The 22,129-nt window shown below is 44.3% G+C and overlaps 1 protein-coding gene across 1 annotated transcript in view; it reads left to right on the top strand.

Annotated features, from left to right (window-relative positions):
* Nucleotides 1-22,129, top strand: part of LOC118771197 (receptor-type tyrosine-protein phosphatase N2-like) — a 151,644-nt gene that overhangs the window by 46,385 nt on the left and 83,130 nt on the right. The window contains exons 10-11 of the mRNA XM_036519106.1: nucleotides 741-827; nucleotides 5,671-5,750. Of these exons, the coding sequence (XP_036374999.1) occupies nucleotides 741-827; nucleotides 5,671-5,750 (167 nt within the window). The remainder of the gene's footprint in view (nucleotides 1-740; nucleotides 828-5,670; nucleotides 5,751-22,129) is intronic.

Raw genomic sequence — 22,129 nt, 5'->3', positions numbered from 1 at the left:
GGCTCGGGTTGCTCCTCCTCCTCTGTGAGGTTCTGGGTGTCTTTAAAAGGCTCGGGTTGCTCCTCCTCCTCTGTGAGGTTCTGGGTGCCTTTAGAAGGCTCGGGTTGCGCCTCCTCCTCTGTGAGGTTCTGGGTGCCTTTAGAGGGCTCGGGTTGCGCCTCCTCCTCTGAGGTTCTGCCTGTGTAACGGGTCCAGTGCTGAGCTGCAGAGGTGCAGCAGCATCGCAGGGCCATTACAGCCCGTAATGATTCCATTACCGCCGTGCTGTTTGTGTCATTGCCGGAGAGCTCAGGTGATTCATCACGCCTGGAGAAGTCTCTGCACACCTGATCCCCAGTCTCTGCACACACACACTGTGTGTGTGTGTGTGTGTGTGTGTGTGTGTGTGTGTGTGTGTGTGTGCGTGTGCGCGTGTGCGCGTGTGTGGGTGTGTGGGTGTGTGTGCGTGTGTGTGTGTGTGTGTGTGTGGGTGTGTGTGTGCGCGTGTGCGCATGCGTGCGTGCGTGTGCATATGAATAGGTTTATGCATAGGTTTGCACGTGTGTGAGTGTGTGTGTGGAAATGTGTGTGGGGGAGTATGTATGCGTGTGTGTGTGTGTGTGTGTGTGTATTTGTAAGAGGTGCAGGGGGTGATTCGCTAGCTATAGCAGGCCAAGGTGACAGCTCTTTTGGTGCCGCTTTCCTGGCGGGCACTGATGAATTCCTCTTTTTTAACAGTGTTCTCTCCCCTCCTCCTGCAGCTCCCTCAGCACGGACCAGGGCCTGCACCTAATGGAGGTTCTGGCACACAGCATGAAGCTGCAGATGACCGACTTCCTCGAACTCTCGTACGTACCCCACTCTCTCCCACATTCCCTCTCTACCGCTCCAGCTCACATGTGTGACCCACACTGTCCTGCATTTCTCCTTCAGCTCAGATACATACTCCACATTGTCCCGTGTTTTCGCTCTATTCCTCCTGCTCATGTACATACCCCACGCTGGCCGGCATTTCATCTCTTTTTTTTTTTCATGTGTGAGTGAGATCAAGCAAAGAGATCATAAAAACATGGTCCTGTAACGCCTTCACTTGGCTGCCTTCTCCCAGTCGTATGTTGTAAGGCGAGCCTTAAATCAAATATTCTTTGGAAACAAGGGAAAACACAGAATTTGCTGTTTACATTTTTTTTGTTTAGGTTTTAAAGAGGGCACTTTGCAAGGAAAAATTTGTTATATAGTTCTAATTTTTGGTGCGTGTGTCTCGACATTAAGACTGTGTTTGAGGTACCGTAGCCTTGAGCAAAAAAGTCCTCTCACTCAAACTCAAGACAGTCATGCTACGCGTGAACATGTCCCATGGACCTTTTAAGGTCTAATCCACTCATCATTATTTTATATTACTTTGTAATGTAAGAACCATGTATTTTTTTGTTTTAAGAAAATAACTTGTCATGAAACTTCAAAGGTCAATGCCATATTCTTACTCTGCAAATATTTAAGCCTGTGGAAAACTTACTCAAACTTACCCTAACACCAATTAAAGACAAGCAGTCCCACAGAGCGTGAGAATAAATTATTCACAGAAGTGAACCCTACGTGAACCCCCTTCTCTTTAAAATGGTTCCATTTCCCCTATAGATACAAGGCTGAGAGAGAGAACCAGTGAGAGAGAGAGAGTGAGAGAGCGTTTGCCTTGAACCCGCGTGCTTGGACCGCAGTAAGGCCTGCGAGGCAGAGTGAATGAAAGGAAAGCCAACAGTTATTATTTTGATAATTCTTTTTTTTTTCCTCTGTAAACTTGCAAATATAAACACCTGTATGTCTCTGAGAGCGTGTATGTGTCTGGAACGTATTTCACAGGCTTGCTTGAGGTACCCTCCTGCGAGATGAAGTATACTCTCTGCTTTGATTACAGGTGCTCAGAACAGCCTTAAAGCACTGTGTTTTGATTTCATGTATAGATTTCATTAAGCTGCGTGAGGGACTTTCAGCTCCTCTATAGCACTCCATCTTGGCTGAATTGCATTCAGCACATGAGATGGATAAGATAGGATGCAGAAGGCTGCTAATGTATCTTTTGTCTGAGATGAAAGCTCTTCCTATTGAAATGGTGGATCATTGTGATGACTGCAGCTCATCGTATGCATTTGAAGTTGCGAGAAGAGTGTCGCTGTCCGTTTCATCGGACTCCATCGGTGATGTTTCATGTCCTGCTGCAATAGGTGCCGTGGCACTGAACAGCGATGCTAATAGCAGAGACACCGGGGGTAAGACATAAAAGCCTCCGATATGAAGTGGGATCTGACGTTGAAGGACGTGTCCACTGTAGTGATGGATTCGATTCATTGGACCTGATTTGACTATTCATTTGAAGTACACACTTTTGGGGGTTTCATTGTTTGTTGTGCTGGTGAAATATTTCCCATTGAGTCTGTTTTGAAGGCCTTCATTTGCCTTCGCTCATTTCAGAGCTGCATCTGAAAAGACGCCGATGATTGGTTCGGCTCCAGCCATCTCTTGTAGTTCACAGTGTGGCCACCAGGTGGAGAGATTCCCTCATGCAGGGGTGTGCGTGGGTCTGACACGATCATTTCCTCCCTGGGAGGAAAAATGACCTCGGAATATCAAACTGTATCGGATTTGCTTTCGGCTGAAATAAAGAACACGGCGTGACATTGTGAGAGCGGTGTTGTGCTGTGAACGCACTCGAGAGCTGGCCTTCCGGAGCACGTTTATAAACCCGAGAAGCGGGGACTTCGGCTCAGAATGGCGGTTTAGCTTGTAATACATCACGACTCCGGCACAGCACTAGGTAAGGGCCACAGGAACAGCCCATCAGGGGGCACGTCCTTGATTACATATTTCTGAGGTGCGTAGGAGCGTTGGGTTTTCAGAAGCGTACGTTCTGTGCCCGGCGTGCTACATCAGTGCATCACATGCTTCCATTGAGCTGTTTTCCTCCGTGTTAATGCACCGGGGTGGCAGGGTGATGTATCTTGTTCTCGCGACAAAGCCTCACACATCCGGCTGGGTGAAGGACAGAAGAAAAAAAGGCCGAACGATGAGAAGGTGTTGCATATTCCTGCCTCTCCGGGCTTTGAACCCTCACCCTTGCTGGGTCGGTCCTCACCTGATTCATAGAAACAGGACCCCTGGCTTTGTGGTGCATGTCTGTACAGGGGGAATGCATGCTCAGAGATAACTAAGAGCCTGGCTTGTGACATCTCTGTTTGATCTGATCAAGCTTTGTGACTTTGGCACTTTTCCCTGATATGTGCCTGTATATTGTGGTGAGCGTGGTAAAAAGGGGTTTTAACCCTGTTCCTCACCACAGCTCAGCTATTGGCTATGGAAAGGTTTTGGACACCTCAAGCTTAACAGCTCAGTACCTGCTATGCCACCACACCTACTGCCAGTGCTCTCTCACCCCTCCCATACCTGAGAACAGGCAGGTCTGGGAGATGCATGGGGGGAGGGGGAGACCACCAATCGAAGCCTCTTTTTAGGCCGAGGCAGGGGGTAAATGGAATGATCCTTTGGATCGCAGCTCAGGCTTTTTCACTGCAGGAACCGGAACTGTGTGGAACTGCAGAGTTCTGGTTCCGTGTGCTTTTCCACTGTCTCTGAAGACAGACACCCAAGTGCAGAACCGTGTAACTTCTGCCCTCTAACGAAGCTTGGAGGTTCAAAAAGCTGGCTTTGGCCTTCAGGTCGATTAAAGCGTTGAGAATTTTATCATTTTATCATTTTTTGTTGTTATTTGTCAGCTGTAGTGCGTCAGTACTTTATGGCTTGTTTTGAACCGTGAAGTGGCTGTTTGCTCAGAATTGCTCCGGGCTCATAGCTCATGTGATGTCACATGTGTGTATGCTCGAGGATGGGAGGGAAGGGTGGTATTTGGGGATGCATTTGGGACACACTTCACTGTCATCATTCCGGCACCTTGGCCTTTGAAGAGCAACTCAAAAAAAAAAAATATGAAACCATGGAAACAGAAGTGGTGGCCTCCGGAGATCACGTCAGAGTCATAATGATCACAGCATTGATGTTGTTAAACATAGATGTACATATTAAGTCATGTCCTCTCATACTCTGATCTTTCCCAGTATTGACAAACAATTTTTTTAATTGAGGGACTGCAAAGAGATAAGGTTAAATGAATTTCCATGAAGTGATGTTAGATGTGTAGGAAAAAAACAGCTGAGTATTTCTGAAGGAAGAAAATTTTACTTTAACACAAGCCTCTTGCTTCTGTTAGCCTTCTAGTGTTAGCAGTGTAACATAATTGAAAACAGGAGGTTAGGTCACTCCAACTTAAATTTCGAAAAGACTAACGATTAGTATTCAATGTTTTGTTTTTCTGACAAATGGCACCAGATGCATATCACGGTAATTCAGGTTAGTCTGAGCCTTGAATTCCATAAGCAATGCCATTTGTGTGAATTTCAATTCACTTCTAATTAAAATGCAATTGACAAAATCACTCAGCCCAGCATTGTCACTGTATCAGGACGGTGTGAGGCATGTGTGTACATGCAGTAAAATGTAAATGCGTCTCTGCTGAAGTTAGTGAAAAACAGGATTTTTTTCTGTGCCATTGTGGTTGAAAGTTTGATATTCTTGATTGGGACAGTCTCGAAAACGTGGCGCGGCAACGTTTTGAGGGGAAGTGCATAGAACAAGTGAGCAAAAATGCCACATGGGCGTAGCCCGGCTCCCTGAGTGCAGGCTGGAATCATGGAAAAGAGCTTCCATTTTCTGCCTCTGAAACAGATACGCTGGGAGAGAAACGCATGTTATCAGGGTATAATCCTGTTTTTTGTATGTGAAAAGTTCACCTGGAAACCTCAAGTCCATTACACACCCTACAGGCCTTAGTGCCCTACCTGTATGTCATTTTTGACTTATCTTTTAGTGCTAAAGAAACAATAACAAGTGATAGATTGTCTTTTGCAATGGCGCTCAACACTGTACGTATATTCATAATATATTTAGCAGAGCTGATAGAGTATCTATCAGGTGCTCTACAGAAGCCTGGGCAGAGACACCCAAGGCCCCATTCAAGCCCCTGTGAATCCTCTCTACTGCCTCATTTTGGAAAAGACTAATCCCATTATGGAGAGAGTGGAGAGAGAGCAGGAGGCCTGTCATTGTGGAGAGAGAGCAGGAGGCCTGGCTGGATGTCCTTATGACAGCAGTCATACGCAGAGGCTTTGTAAGTGGAAGGGAGCGTGTGTGTGTGTGTGTGTGTGTGTGTGTGTGTGTGTGTGTGTGTGTGTGTGTGTGTGTGTGTGTGATGTTGACCAGCACTCTGGTGTCTTTTTAAAAGTGCTCACAGCCACATCCTACAGAACTCCTCTGACAGCAGGGGTTTTAGCAGCATATGAACTGGCAGAGGTGAAAAGCTTTTCAGACTCGATGTATGGCAGTTTCCTTTCATGTTCTCTGTCCCTGAAAAGCTAGTGCTCAAAACAGCCTCAATCATGAAAGATGTATCAGAACTTAGAGTATGGGGTTTGTGTGCGTGCGTGCGTGTGTGTGTGTGTGTGTACAAGTGTGTGTATGTGTACGTGTGTATATGTATTTGTGTGTGTGTGTGTGTGTGTGTGTGTGTGTGTGTGTGTGTGTGCGTGCGTGCGTGCGTGCGTTTGTGTGTGTGTGTTCTCACTCTATTTTCGAATGTGCCTGCAGAGTGGTGGGCCCAGCTGTGACCTTCAAAGTGCGCCCCAACCCTCAGAACATCTCCACGGCAGATGTGGCCAACACAGCTGGTAAGAGCTCACTACTGTTCCCGCTCCCTTTATCTCTCTTTTTCTCTCTCTCTCTCTCTGTCCCTCTCCCTCTCTCTCTCCCTCTCTCTCTATCTCTCCGTCTCTGTCTCTCTGTCTGTCTCACTCTTCCTCTCTCTCTCTGTCTCTCTCTTCCTTTCTCTCTCTCTGTGTCTCTCTGCCTGTCTCTCTCTCTCTCTCTGTGATAATGTGGTAATGTGATAATGTTTATACTGTCTTATTTATGTTTTAATGTGAGAAACAAGAGCGGTCTGGTTTAAATATGGTCTTACCGTGTTCAGTTGCTCTGAAGTGCATTGATGTTGTGTTCGAGACGTATGATATTTCTGCTGCCGCCAAGAGGTCTGCACTTTATGCAATTGTTTTCTTTCTATTACAAGTGAAAGAAATGCGAAAATTCCCTTACGTGATGTGTTATATTAATATCGTTTAAATTTTAGTGAAAGTGATTTATTAAATACTCACATTCGATAGTCTTCTTTTCCTGAAATAAGTCGAAATGAATGAACCACTTCAATGCTGTCATGTTGGACTTCGCACATACGACGTGTGTGTGTGTGTATATATATATATATATATATATATATATATATATATATGTGTATATACAGTATATGTATACAGTATTTTAAAAAGGCTCATGCCTGGCACTGTGCTCTGTACAGTATTTCACTGTTTGATGTAGACCTTTTCTGCAAGGTTTCACTGACAGTGTGTGTTCCTCCTGCTCAGACTTGAAGCTAATTCAGCCCAAACACACACACACAGCTTCCTGGCTTTCAGTCCTGAGGCCAGATAGCAGGGGCAGCACTCGGAGTTCTGCTGCTGTTCCACACAGAAACAGTGGCAATCCATAAGTGTAGTTTATATTCAGTCCACAGACTGACTCAGACATGCACGTCCTTGTGCAGCTACGCAGACGGTGAAAAATCCAAATATACAACTGTACCCCCGGCGTTGTCTGATCTCAGATCAGCTTAAGAGCCCGACATGCTGACATTCAAACCAGCAGGGAGGGCTGACTCATTGAGTTTGCCAACAGTCCATAGCGCTGGAATCATCTTAACAAACAACGCGGTTCCTTTTTTTCTTCTTCTTCTTCTTCTTCCTGAGGACGTAGGCTGGTGTAAATGTAAGTGGAGAAAATGCTTCGTGAAACGTTTATGAGAGGCGCTTGCTGTAACGAAATGGTGTTAGCAAGTCGGATGCCGGTGTAATCCATTGTTGGTTAAACTAATCTCCGAGAAAAAAGGCGTTAGCGAGAAAAGTAGCTCCCGGGACCCTTTGCAAGAGTGATGCAACCTTGTGCATGCGGTGATTAAGCACGCCGGAGAGCAGAGGAGCTTTCTGTGATACAGCGCGTTTTTGCGGTTTGACGAGTGCCGCGTAGATGTTCTGCGGGGTGTCATCGCTGATTTAATGCCGGACCTGCTGATGCCCAATTATCGATTATTCACGAGCGCAGGAATACCTTAATACCAGGCAGCGCTGAGTTCACGTGAAATGTCAGCCAAATGTTAGGTCAACCCCATCTCCAGCCTTACTATTATTGATAAATTATGGACAGTAGAATCAAGTTTGAATACAGATTTAAACAAAGGGCAAGCGTGCGGTCTACTGAGCTTTTTGTTAGAGTAGGATGGATTTATGTATGTGTTAAATATCTGTTGAGAATTCAGATTCAAACATGGCTGGTTCTGTGGCTTTTTTTTTTTCCTGTTCTGAAATGAATGGTGCCCTTCAGCACGCTCGGCTCTGTCAGGGCTTTCGAGGAGACCTACTGAGCGCTCTCAGAGGAGACGCAACCGTGCTGACCTGTGTAGATTTATCAGGACCAGCCTCAGTACCAGAACCCCCCGATAATGAAGACGTAGAGCCGCATCTCCGAGTCGGAATGACACCCGTAAGCGCAGAGAGGCTCCGCAGCGGCTCACACTCTGTACCTTTGACCTGTATAAACTAATTGCATGCTTCCATGGCGGAGGAAAAAAAAAAAAAAAAACAAAAAAACGGGAAAGAAAACCATCAAAAGAAGAGGGAAGAATAACCCCCTCGGGTGGCGGTGGGGACGGGGGGGGGCTCATCTCTCCGTCCTTTGACACATTTCACAGCGCAGGAATGAATGTCACGGCACTTATGGTAATGCTTATTTACAAGGTCCGCTCAAACCTGGCTGCCTCCTCCTCCTCGGTCCCTGTCCTTGATAATTCGTGATCGGTGCTGAAAGTGCCGTCACACAACAGGAAAGGGGACACAAAGGAAACACCTTCCCTCATCCCCCCCCCCCCCCCCCCCCCTTTTCAAGGGTCTTGAGACAGAGCCAGTTTTGAGGATTTGTCACTAATCTTAACCCAAAGGAGGAGGAAGCGTGTCAGCATATTCATTAATTATATGGAGTAATGGTGTTTTCAGTTTCTCCATTCATGCCTAATATAGAAGCACTGCCACTCTTATGCTATTAGTGATATTGTTTTCTGGCAAAAGTGTGATTTGTAATATTCACACATATACATAAACACACAGAATTTGTCAGTTTTGGTGATGTATTTTTGAATATCACTCATAAAAATGATGGCTTTTTATCATCGGTGATCAACATATTAATAAGTTGTGCAAAGTTGGTATTCAATTATTGTTTGTTTTAATGTAGCAACTGCTGGAGTCAAACTCATCTCATAACTTCAGTACTGAAAGAAATGAAATATTAAAGGTGTGTTGCCTGTATAAGTAAATATTTTAGGTGTAAAGCCAGAGGTATGTTGCTGGTTTAACAGTCACTCTCCTAGCCATCTCTTCAGCTGGAGAGCTGGCCTGGACCGACCACCGAAATCCCGCACGAGCGCCTCTGTACCAGAAAAGGGGACGAGTTTGAAAACGAAAAACCGCAAGGATCATGATGAGCAGTAGTGTTGATGAGGTGCAAAGCAAAGCGGCAAATTATACGTTAAACTGAGTAATTAGGCAAAGTGTCATTCCGTGGCGTGAGAGGAGAGGCTTTTCCACAGCGGAACGGCTTGCCTTAGTCCCGACCAATGAAAATCACCCTGCAGGTGCAAATTTCCTCTGTCAGAATAGGTTATATGGTCTAATTTGTTCAGAGTTGAAATTCCTCCATTGTTTGGATGTTCGAAATGGTACAGTAATGCCGTTGTGCTTCTGTTTGTGTGCGTTTAGTCCTTTCCTGAAAGGTTATACAGACAATAGACAAACCGTGTGGTAAATATACATAGAGTACCAGCCCATGTCATCGTTACTTTCTCTTCTGAGCTGCGGCACTTGTGATGTGTATGATACTTTAATTACACAGTGCATCTCTGCTTCAGTGGTTTCATTTAATTGTCACGAACGCAAAAAAAAAAAAAAAAAAAAGTTTCCCGTCAAATTTGGCCTAGTTTTGAAACAAATGGGAAAGTGCCTTCGTTCACAGTATGAAATTGAAATTTGCATAATCAGTTTCACCCAGTTTGCGCTCCACAAGTTGATTTACTTACTACTAAATACCCACTTTAATGAGCAGTTCCTGCATCCTGAGTACCAAATGCACCAATCAGAGTGTGGTTGTGGGTCGAGTTTACGCGATATCATATGAGTACTATATTTTAATACGCTTGTCAAAACACCTGTAGCCATGCCGCTTTGAGGATGTGGGCTTAACCTGCACATGGTGCGGCCTGAACTCTGATGATATCACTAACAAGCAGGCTGATTTATCCCGTTTCTTTGGGGGACATGTTTGGGCAGCAGTGTAACACAGTGGGAAGGAGCAGAGCTTGTGACCGAAAGGTTGCTGGTTCAATTCCCCGCCGGGGCACTGCTGCTGTACCCTTAAGCAAGGTACTTAACCCACAATTGCCTCAGTAAATATCCAGCTGTGTAAATGGATAACATGTAAAAACTATAACTGATGTAAGTCGCTCTGGATAAGAGCGCCTGCTTAATGCCAATAATGTAATGTAAAGACTCAGACCCAAAGATACGTGGAATAGGGATGTGGATATGATCTGGCTTGGTTCGAGTCTGAGACAACTTGCTTAGCAGGAGGTTTTCTGGAATTCTTTGGGACAGAATTATGTGACCATGTGGAGGCATACTCTGAATATACACATTATCATTAAAAAGTGTTTGTGTGGGATGTTTTTGGCTTTTGGGCGGGTAAGTCTGTAAATGTTGTGACAGACTGCACAACAAATGTTGGTGCCTAAGCACACCCCTCCACACACCCCAAAATAAAGAAGAATACAGCCTAATAAAGGGTCTCGCATGCCATTATTTGGGGAATCTGTGGTCCCATTTTTTCCAGGAGTGGGCACTGCTTTGAGTCAGGGAGGGCTATTGTCAAGGATGTCAAGGTGGTGGGCGGAGAGGTCACGACCCCCCCATTGTCCCCCCCCCCCCCCCTTTCACGCTCAGGGCGGGAGGAGCCTAAAGGTCACTTCCAATGGCGCTCCCCGGCCGTGAGAACACAGACTGCTGAATATGAGAAAGGTCAGGGCCACTCTGTATCAGGCACCGCGATTGGCCTGCCGGGACAGGCCAATCAATGCACAGACGCATGGTCAACATGGGACACATCTCAGACATCCTGCCATCTCCTCGCACTCTGAGTACAGGCCTTGTTTTTCAAGGGGAATGATTTTTGGGTTTTAACAGCCAGTCTTGCGCATCCATTATATATTATTATGACACATTTAACCAGGTCAGCTTGGAGAAAAAATGCATTGATTCCTACGACAATGGTGGGTTGCTAATCCTCTGGTGACGTGCTGTACCCCAGCCTTGATTTGTGTTCTGACATGGAAGTAATAAGGTTTCACGGGGGTCAGGGACACTTCAGAAAGTTGCAAAGGCGTTTTTGCCTTCACAGCACGTCATTCACACGCAGCTACTTTGCAGGCAGATTTGTTAAATATCTTGGGTGCAGTCTGAGGGAAACAATGGTTATGACGTACCGCAAAATGGCTGCTGCTAAATCAGCCTAGATTTATGAAGTAAGTTCATTTTCAGTTTTAAAGATGAATCAAGTTTTTTTTTTTTTTTCTTTCCTGAACGTCTTCATTTTTATTTGTAGACTGTCTGTAGATGTGTAATGATGTATATGCTTTTGAGTTTGATCATTGAGTTTGGTCAGGCTTTCCCGCTGACCCACAGCTGTTATTCCCAGTGTTGACCCCACCCCTTAAAATACAAAAAACAAGTTTTCATCGGGTCATGTCCTCATTGTACCGATCTAAGATGGAATCTGGTCACTGTGATCATTACGAAATCATCGGTTGCAAGATGTTTTTTTCCTTTTTTTACCAACTGAGCAGATTAGCATAGATCTGATATGTTGACAGCTCTGACCTTCATACTAGAAAACACTTGTCAAAATGCCAAATGTAATTACCTGGCTGTTTAGGAGGGGAAAAAAAGAGTAATGGGGTGATCTACTTAACTCCTCTTTGTCACCGATGAGACGGGTTTCTGGCTTCAGCGGCAGACGTCTCTGAACCCACAGAACAGGTCGGGAAGCCTTTGATGGTCAGGAGATGGATGCTCTGCAGTGGATGTTGTCATGCACTTCTCTGCCCACATGCACTACAGTACAGCAATTGTGGGTTCAGTGAAAATAAGGCTCACTGGCCTTGTGAGGAAAGCATGGACGTGGAAGCGTTTGCTGTTGCTACTCTGAAAGAAATAACCTCCATATTCAGTTTTGCTAAAGCAATCATTGTTTCAATCAACTGCATGAATTTTTCAAAATCAGGAAAAAAAAATCAAGAGCACAGATTGGATTATTGTATTTTCTCACTAAAATAAATATCCAGCTGTATAAATGGATAACATTGTAAAACAACTGTAACCTATGTAAGTCGCTTTGGATAAAAGCGTCTGCTAAATGAATGAATGTAAATGTAAATGTAAAATTTGTCATCATTGAACCAATTGAACCAAGTGGATGTAGCTTTAAATTTCTGTTTTTAGGTGATCAGTTGTGTTATTATTTTGTGGCGTGCGTTCCAAATGCATTAATGTATGTTTTAAAATAGTTTTTATTGCAATTTTTCAAATTTCTCAAAAATGCCCAGTATGTTTTTTTCTAAAAAATAATCAGCATAAATATAGCTTGGTCAGATGCCAGTTCTAGTTTAGCTGCTAACCCTGGTTTAGAGCATTGGATGGTATAAGTATTGTCATGCTAATTAGTGGATAATTAAGCACTCATTTTAACCTATACATCCCGGAAATGCAAACGCATACATCAACACTGCTGTAAGTTATATGCTGTCCCCGCAAACCAGTCCTTAATTGCAGATTTGGCCCGGTTAGCCCATCAGCCCGCTAAACGGTTATGCTAATTTCAGAGAGCGCTGTGCATCCCGCGTCCGTGGGCGTTAACAGGTGAATATTATCAGCAGTTAACATTAAGCGTGTTGGAGGAGCAGTCGGTCTACAGTGACTCCCTAAGTGACCCGCTGCGAGAATAAGATAATGGGGTGATAATGCGCTTCTGTCTCAGTAAGGGAGAGCGGGAGAGAACGTGGAAACCGAGACTGGAAATTCATTCCCCATTGCGCAAATACGAGAACAGGCACGCAAGCGGGGCACCCCACCGGGGTCTGTAGCGGTGTGCCTGTATTTACTGTAGAGCTTCGTCAGTGGGAAGCTCCAGGGGCAGCTGCTTAAGCTGGAGTGAAATTAAAACTTTGACCCGTTTGAGCGGTTACCGATTACGTAACTTGGAGGAAGAGGAATTGCTACCTCTTAACATTTCAGGGGTCCAAACAACTGTCACACGCAACTGGGTCTAAGTGTTACTGCACAGGGTGGGTGTATCTTTACTGCTCTGGCTATGAGTAATGTCCCTCTGTTAATACTCCCATGCCCTGGAGTCCTGATGGAGAGGGTCAGTCCAGGTCCAGAGTTCCCTTCTATGAAAAGAAAAACCCAGGAAAAGTGTTTGGGTGTCCACCTCGAGAGGCCTTCTTAGCAGAGCCAACCAAAGACATTCCCTGGGGTTCATTTCCCAGAATTTACTGAAGGTCAAATGAGGGAAAGAATAAAAAGGTCTTCCTCAGATTACATTCAATCCCATCCCTTACAATAACTTTACAGGGTGTCCTCATTTAATAATAATAATAATAATAGTAATAATAATACTAATATTATCACTAATACTAATTAGTGCTAGTAGTACTAGCAGTACTAGTACTAGTAGTGGTTGTAGTAGTATTTAATATCCAAATATTAATTCAATGCAAAACGTATTCACTTAACACACAAGACGCAGAGTTGTTACTATGTTTATTGAGACTTTGTTTTAGTCATGTAAAGTGCGGTCGGAGCCCTGTGTCCACAGTTAGCCGGTGCTCTTATGGATCCAAAAGGGTGTGCTTCAGTCAGGCATGAGAGGAGGCAGGCTTTGGTCTTGATCCTTCTCTGAGGCATTTGCTGAATACAGACATGAATAACTTAAATTAACTGTAGACAAAGCTAAATAAAACGGGATTACACAGGATTAGTAAGTGGCAAAAACAAGTCGTGCTGTAATTCGAGCAGTCCCCAAACGCTGAAAAGGGGGAAAAAAAAAAAAATTCGGCTGACGGAATTCAGAGTCTTACTCGGAGGTAAACAATTGGTCTGTTAGGAGACGAGAATGTCACAGAATTGCCAAACATTTCTGTCAAAGTCTTCCTCTGTCACGCCGAGGTCAGCAGGTGAACAGGTTAAAAGCACAGTAGGATGGCACCCGAAACACAGCGAGGCTGTTCGTCTCTGGACTGCGGTGTGGTGGTTTTCTCCCTGTGCGATGCTGAGTATCCTCTGTTTGCACAGAGCTGAAGCACCAGACACGACAGTAAGCTGGCCACTGTGTGTAGAGCTTTACGAACATTTGGCTGTCCCGCTGTCGAGGGGGCCCCTGGGGATGCAACGGGGTGTGGAGAGCTTAAAGGGGCTCCCCATGCCCCCCCCCCCCCCCCCCCCCCCCCCCGCGCCGTTCCCCTCCCCCATTCAGGCAGCTGATGTCACTCTGAGAGCCAGAATCACTGTGTGCTAGGGAAACGACAGTTATGACAGTTATTGCCATCATAGCCATTATTACAATAATAATAATAATACTAATAATAATAATAATAATAATAATTGTCATCATCATCATCATCATAATCATATTGCTACTTATATTATTATTATTATTATTATTAACAGCCAGCCCATGCATGCATGTATGTCTCTTATATATGCCTGCTTCATACATGTTTTGCTTTGCAGGTAACTTCCCCCAGCCAAAGCCGTTCGCTGCTTCACACTGGCGTGTTGGCTTGAGACAGAGGCGCTGTAGTGGAAGAGCAGGAAAATAAATATTCTCGGTGCGTTGCCACGGCAGGGTTTACTTTTATGTGTTTGTGTGAGCAGGGGGGATGTAGAGGGGTTTAAGATGAACATTTGCAGCGATTTACTGACACGAGCAAATCCCCCAGCAGCTGCCGTCACTTCAAGGCAGTCTCTCTCCCCGGAAGCGGGCTCGCCTCGCCGGCCAGGCCCCCCCCATCACATTCGCCCTCGCAAAAACGACACCCCGACGCTAATTAAACCCAATCGCTGCTTTTTAGCGGGAGATGATATAAATTTAAAAGAGGGATAGCGTGCGACGGTGTGAAATGCACAGCGCACAAGTGGCCGATTTATTCAGCTGAAACGAACTCTAATTGTGAGTCATTAATTTGGATCGGTGTTTCCCCATCGCAGGGCCTGGTGTATGCTGGTTTTTAGGGTTTGACTGATGTAGATCTGACATGTCTTGGTAGCTGTCTGCTGTGGCTCCCTTGTGAAAAATGGGTAGCTCAATTAATCAATTAACCAATCAGCCAACCAGCCAATCAAATAACAAATCAGTTTTTAATCTTATGGTGTAATTTTTTTAGCTCCATCGTCACAAACTGTATGGCAGAGTGTATTTTCCAGAAAGGAAAACAAAACCCAGAGCCAACTGGGAAACACGGAAGGTGGTTCCTTGTCCTCAGGAGGAGGAAGGATGAAATGGGAGTTTCCAAATAAAGATACCCATCAGCATACATCGACACGATATTAGGTTTTTGATCAATCAGAGAGATGCCTATTGGTTGGTTGATCTGGCGGTCCTATCCAATAGTGGCTGGGGGAGGGATGTTGGTGTTGTCCTATCCAGCGATAGCACTGATATTATATCCAATAATGCAGGGTGAAGCGAGAGTGAGAGGGGGGTGTGGAAAAGGGGGATAACAGATGTAGGGCAACGTCGCTGAGCACAGTGTGAAACAGGCAGTGGGTAGCTGGAGCAGTGGAGGGCACTTGCTAATTATAACATGAAAACAGACACTGAGAGATGCTTGATTTAGATTCATCTAAGGCACTCGAACCGAGCGAAAATGCCATACGTGTTTAAACACATGCAGCAGGTTAGCGGCTGAAAAACATCCCCAAGTCTTTTCAATCTACAGGTGAAATTGGGACGCGGGTCTTTCAAGGGGGAAGGGGGGGGGGCTTTCTGCCGGTGCCATCGACTGGCCGCTCACCGCTCCGAGGGCCGAGCGAATCGATAGGCATCAGCGTTAGCGCAGCCGAGTCAACCTTCCAGAAAATGAAATGGCTTCGTCTGAGGAAGCCTCGGCTCGGCTCGAGGCCAGCGGAGAGGCGTATCGATCGGGCCGACGGGAGATCCACTAACACCTATCGAATGTGTAGACAGCGTGCTCGGCCCAACTTCCCACTCAGTCAGCCCGAGTATGGGGGGGGGGGGGGGCTGGTCTGGGCTCGGTAAAACGCCCTTATTCATCACACACCTGGGTGTCCTGAGATGGTCGTCTCGTTTTCGCGGCTCTTGCAGGCTCTGATGCAAACAGAAGCAGACAGCTGCATTGATCGGCCTCCTTCAACATGGGCCTTGATTACAACTGCGTTAAGAAGGTGCCTCAGCTGTGTTTCACACAGGCAGGAGGAGGCCTGCAACTCAGCCACCTCTCATACCCGAGTGCATGCAATATGTATTAATCAGCTGCTATATATCAGTACTATATATAAACATTGAGTTAGTTATATGAATGCAAATACATGCTTTAAATGAGCGTGTACACTCATTCTTGCACGCTCATGTGTCTGGTTTACTGGTGTCAAAAATATCTTGGTGTTGTAGCTCTGATGATACTGTATTTTTAGATGGTTTGACCATCTGAACTGTGAAGCATGTCAATCTGTGCTTCCGTTTGAATGCAGTAAATTTCATGTGATTGGGATCATGCCATAGATATTCCTAATGTTTTTCAATGGAATAAGGTTGGTTTTGAGCATGACTAGAACTGTCACTACCTTTGAGCATGCAAGATTAAAATACAAATGACCTGGTTTAAATAAACATAAATTCAAACTTCAAACATATGTGATTAAATATTGTGCTTATTGGGGAAAAAATAGCCAGTGTTCCAAGAAATGTCTTCACTAAAAGAACTGTGCAGTAATAAATCAACTTTTTCTTACCGTAATGCAAATTATCCAGGAATAATACAGTAACTTTCAATAAGATACATAAATAGTGTTACAGTATTTTTGTAAGTTTGTTACTTTTTAATCTATTTTATTTTTTCAGTTATAAACTAGATTCACATGTGTCAGTTCTTGCAGGTGCTGTCCTCAGATAACTCACTGCATCTTCAGTGAAGGAAATGGGAGTGTGAAGAACATGAGCATTTTTCGTCATTTTTCCTCTAAATCAGGGCTTCCAAAAGCTCATTTCCTAGTGAGCTTTTAATCACTTAGGATTGATTGAACTCTTAATACTGATCTGAGTTTGACTGCTATGTGCGGCAAGAAAGACGGAGAAGGGAAGGTTACTGAGGTCACAGATCCTGTCAAATTGCCCATTAAATCTGGAAAATTCCCGAAAGCGAACATAAAATGTAAGTGGCGGGGGGTGGGGGGCATAAAAGATATTGCACTTTTTTTGTTTAAATTGAGTGCCTATTTGTTTGAACTTGACTGCTAAGTGAAGATGTAAATGTAAATGTAAATGTTGGAGCATACCAAAAGAAACATACATAAGCTGCTAATATAATACAAACATTAGACCTGAGGAGCAGAGTCTGGATGACTCTGGGATTGATTGGCTCTGACTGACCCACCAAATCCCAGCTTGCATATGTACTCCACGTGCTTGAGGTTATGAACTGCTGCATAGAAGAATGGGAAACGGGTTAGGACTGTAATATTTTGATTGAATTTGTGTCCTGAAACAATTAGTAAGACATTGGTATTCAGCTTAGTCTGTTAATTAGTTTAACTTGTTTAATTGTTATAGGGCCTTTGACTGTGAAGAAATGTCAATTGCAGCTCAACATTTAATTATTAGCTCAGTCAAGCCTATTTAATAAGGAGCTCGATTGGAAAGGAGAATCAGCACCCACACAATGGTTCTGCGGGAGCAAGAAACCTGTTTTTCTAAAACATGCATCATTGAAGGACAAAATCAAGCAATCAGGACCGAAACAGCAAATAATCAACAAGATATACAATCTTGGTAAATATTTATGTCATTTTACATTATTTTTGTTGCTATTGCATGGTTGTCATGTAGTTACTGGCTGTTATTGTAATAATCCCAAAAATTCAGATGTGAATCTGGAAATAAGAGGCATTATTTGTGAAAATTCAGCAAATGAGGCTGACGGGCATTGTAACAGCATTGCTTCGGTTCTTTAATGTGAACATATCCCAGTGTCAGAGGAAGAATGTTATGCAAAAGTGAGTATTATTCCGGAATTCAGAATCCGTGTTTCTGGTGAGTTGTGACACTTTGTTGCATTGTCGGCTGGCAAGAAGAGAATGTGGTTGGGTACAGCAGACTATTTTCACCTACCTACTGTATGAGGTAATTCAGCATCTTTGAGTCTGAAAAGCTGCCAGACAATAGAGGGGACACACACACACACACACACACACACACACACACACACACGCCCGCGCGCACAGCACTCACAGAAATTTAAAAAATAAAAGTGGAAAAACCCGCAAGAGCTTGACTCGGCGGCTTTAGTGTTAACTTCTTTGTTGAAGAAATTTCAAAACTCACCGGAGGATTTCACACATGAAAGGAGACCGGCCAAATTACTCAGGGAATTCTTTACCTTGAAATGTGAGAAAGTCAGGACTTTGGTCTAACTTTCTCAAGGTTACGTAAGAGCCCTTTTAACAATGTGATGTACATTGAATGCTAATGGCAAGATGGAACAAAATAGCGGGGAAAAAACAGAGATGAGCCATTTCCCAGTGTAATTCAGCGCACAGAATCATCCGCAGCAAGAAAAACAAGACCTCAGGTTATCTAACACTGTTTCATGAGCTGTTTAATGGAGGAGGTGCAATCACTGCTGCTTCGGGGGATATCATTTGCACTGACCACCAACACTGCAGTTGCGCTGTGTCAGAGAATGTGTGTTTACCTTTAAGGTACATGTATATATTACAGTTTTGATCAATCAATCAAAATTTGTCATTTTAACACAGACTCACCTGTGACCATGAAGAATCATACGTGTTTGCATCAGATTTATAAAGATTACCGCATTGGACACAAGGTTCACAGTGGCAGCTTCTGTAGTTTTGCCTACAGATATTCAAGTTATAATTAAAAACTAATGATTTTGGGTAAAAAAAAATCTCCATCTGATCAAATCAAAATCATTAAATGTAACCTGACCTTTGTAACCTATATCTTTGTTAGATATAAAAAAATATGTATTTTTTGAGTAAAGCGTGGAAAGGCGATGTTAGCACATTAGACACTGTGTAGTAAACTGAGATCATATAAAAGAGAATCATATACCGACACGTGATCCTTACTGAAATTGGCAAGCTTGTTAATCATAAAAAGCAGGTTCGGGGGGTGTGTGGTGCCCATTGTCATTTTAAACTTAAGGTCTCTATTTGTGCCTCTCCAGCTGCCACTGAACCCAACATGAAATGTCCGCTGAAAGCCGGCCCCATCGCGCCGCGCTGTTTTATGTATGATGACTGAGAAACAAAGGCAGCCAGGGGAACTTCAAAGCGGGCGCGTGACATTTAGAGCCCTCTATCTTCAAAGCCGTGTTTGCGTTTGTAGTCCCTCTTTGAGTATAAGTAATACATTTTTTTCTCCCCCCCTCCTCCCCCCCCATTGAATTTACAGGTGGATTTACCAACTCCTTGTAACTCCTAGTTTACAATGGGCTGCGCTGGAGAGCGGTGTATTTCGGGGGTGCTGGTTCTAATAAATGTGAGAAATAAGGGATTCGGTGCTGGATATTCGGGCAGGCAGGGCAGAAGGCTTTTCTTTGCAGCGGTTGGGTTTTATAAGCACCGGAAGGGGGATCAGACAGGGGATGCTCTGATTCCAGGTCTTTGCGATCACCTTGCATCATCTCAGGTCTGACTGGACCTGTGTATTGATATTCAGCGGGCTGCACCAGCCTGATTCAGTATGGCCTGGGCTGCCTTTTCACTGAATAGCGTGCCACCTAGACAGAAAGAGATTAATGTGTTAGCGGTGTTGTGTTTAGCTGCGTCTTGGTTATTGCCCCTGCCGTGATGGTTAATGGCGGTGGAGTAGGTGAAGGACCACACAGGGGTCGGTTTCCCAGCAGGCCATGCTGACAGGGAGCTACCATCTTACCTTGTCACAGTCGATGACTCACTCGGGCTGCAATGCTCTCTAGTGCCGACAGGTTAGCGGTGAGGTCGTGGTGTTCAAGGGCAGGACAGCGTCCACCACTGCAGCGGGAACGAGCCAGCAATGGAACTGCTCTGTGGTCTGACTGTTCAGTGTGTGCGGGCCCTAGGAAGCCTTAAATGCCTCCTGTGGTCTGCATGTGTTCAGATGCATTACATTACATTACAAGCATTTTGCAGACGCTCTTATCCAGAGGGACTTCCAGCACAATAGAACATAAGTGGACCTAATGCCATTCAATTTAAATGAGCAACAGTGTCAGACCAGTGAGTGTGAACATAACGTTATTCAAGCCCTACCACAGGTTAACTTCTGCATTCTGTCAACAGCCAAGTATGCTACAACAGTCCCTAGAACACAAATTATAATACATTGTAATGCTACACATGAAATTAGCATCGTATGGAAGAAGTAGCAGGTGTTAGGGGGTGAGGAAAGAAGTGGAGCCAATGCCCTCTGGAAAGATAAATAGGTATAAATCAATAGCAGGGTGTACAATGACCAATGAAAAGAGAAGTGAAGGCTTTTGGATATTTCGGATAATAAAAAACTGCATATACTGCATTTGTTGAAACAATGCAGTGGATGTGGGAAAGGAACTAAAGCCGCTAAGTTGCACCTTTTCGTAATAAGCTGTTTATACTCAGACAGTACAACCTCTGATGGAAATGTGATCTTGATAGTGATGTGATGAGATCCTTAAGCACATTCGGATGCCTGAGCTTCTGCAACAGTTTTGGGATTCCTACATCCTCACCCTAAAAAAGTGTAAAATCGAAAGCAGAAAAAGTGTTCAATGACCAGAGATAGAGGAGGAAAGGCCTTTGGTATTTGGTCCTTATTGAGGATGCAGTGTTAACATTCGTCCTCACACTGTGATATTACTCTCCACACCTTCGTGGTGCTGTTGATAGTTGACATTAATATTTTTGACCATGAAGAAAGTTGATAATATGCAGGGGTCTGAATCAGTATTTAACAACATTTATTCCCTGGACTTTGACTCACAATTAAGTAAAGTGTTACTTTTTGTCTTCACAAATACATTTTGTGAAGGTCAACAATTGTTAAAAAAATGTTTTTATTAAAAAGGTAACACTTTTTAATAATGGCAGTTGCTTTTTGATGCTGGCAGAATGACTCAAATGTAAGAGTCATTGAAGTGTGCTGCTAGAGGATGAGTCTGAGTGGGCAGAAGGTCTTCTGGATATTAATGTTACTGTATTTTACTTGGGCTTACAGTCTCAGACAGGCTCACAGCTACTGATGAACTCAAGGCCTCATCACTTGTAAATGGGGAGTACTGGACAGGGCTTAATATATATGAATCTCGGTTCCACCTCAGTCCCCTCCCGCTAACACCTGCTACCTGTAGTACTTGCTGTTTATTTAACATGTATTGTTGCGATGTATTTTGGATGCTCTAGTGTTCTAGTGGCTGATGTATGGTAGTATACTTGTCTTCCATGGCCTAGTCAGGTTGCACAAGTTAGCTTGTGGTTGGGCTTGAACAGTGTTATGCTCAGACTCACTGGTCTGGGAGTGTTTTTAGCCTGGTCTGACACTGTTGCTCATTTAACTTGAATGAACAGTCTTCTGTTCTTTTGTGCTGGAAGTTGCTCTGGGTAAGAGTGTCTGCTAAATGATTGTAATGTAATGAATCAAAATAAGCAGTGAGGTAATAAGACTTTAAATACCTCATATGTGAAAACAATGCAGAAGATATGGAAAGAAAATACACAATTCAAGGTATTTCTGCTGCTGATGAAACCTAGTATACCATACCTTACTAGTATACCACACATTTGATAGCACAGTTTGTGTGAGCACTACCTGCCCATTTATTTCTGTTTCATTGTACTGTATGTCTCCACATTTATGTTAAAAGTATGGGCACATCAAGTCCTACCTTGATCTTTCGGGACATTTCTCCCACCTTGTATTGATGGGATAAAGATGTTCTGCTGGCTACACTGAAAATGGGTCATTGCTAATCTGTCTCAAAATGAAAGCACCCCTGTGCCCATCAAAAAAAAAAAAAAAGAAAAGAAGAGGAGATGAATTATTTATGGGATAAGAAGCGAATCTCTCCCTCATCCTTGGCCTCTGGATCTCTCTTTAAATCGATATGTGTGTGCTTCTATGGGTCACGGCTCGGTACAGCGCACCTCCTCTGTGGGGTCTCTCTCTCCGTGTCGGCTCCGTGTTCCTCACGGAGGCTCCGCCCATTGCCGTGTCTCTGCCTCGAACCCGCGCCATGTCCCCAATCGGCGCACACCGGTGCACGGCCAGCATTTTACGGCAAAATGTACTGGAGATGCTTGATAGGGAATATGATGGGGGTGAGGTGTACGTGTGAACCCTCTTACCAGACAGTCTCTGCATTTACATTTTACGTGATGCAAGATTGGTTTACTGCAAAGTGGCGAGAATGCAGAGCACGTCTTAGTGTCCCTGACGGGGCCGTGACGGTCGTTGAAGCATTGTGTTGTTTTTTTTTCCCCTCTCTATTTTCTCATTAAACCCCTTTAACACCCAAACAATGAGCGTAATTCGAGATCACATTCATTGTTGAAATGTTAAAAGATAATAACCGACTCCAGGACATCGTGCTGTCCGCTCCTTTCGAACCAATCTGAATTCG

The sequence above is a fragment of the Megalops cyprinoides genome, chromosome 24 (genome assembly GCF_013368585.1).
Source record: "Megalops cyprinoides isolate fMegCyp1 chromosome 24, fMegCyp1.pri, whole genome shotgun sequence".
Classification (NCBI taxonomy): domain Eukaryota; kingdom Metazoa; phylum Chordata; class Actinopteri; order Elopiformes; family Megalopidae; genus Megalops; species Megalops cyprinoides.
The sequence above is the reverse complement of the archived record's forward strand: the minus strand, read 5'-3'. Positions and strand labels throughout refer to the sequence as shown.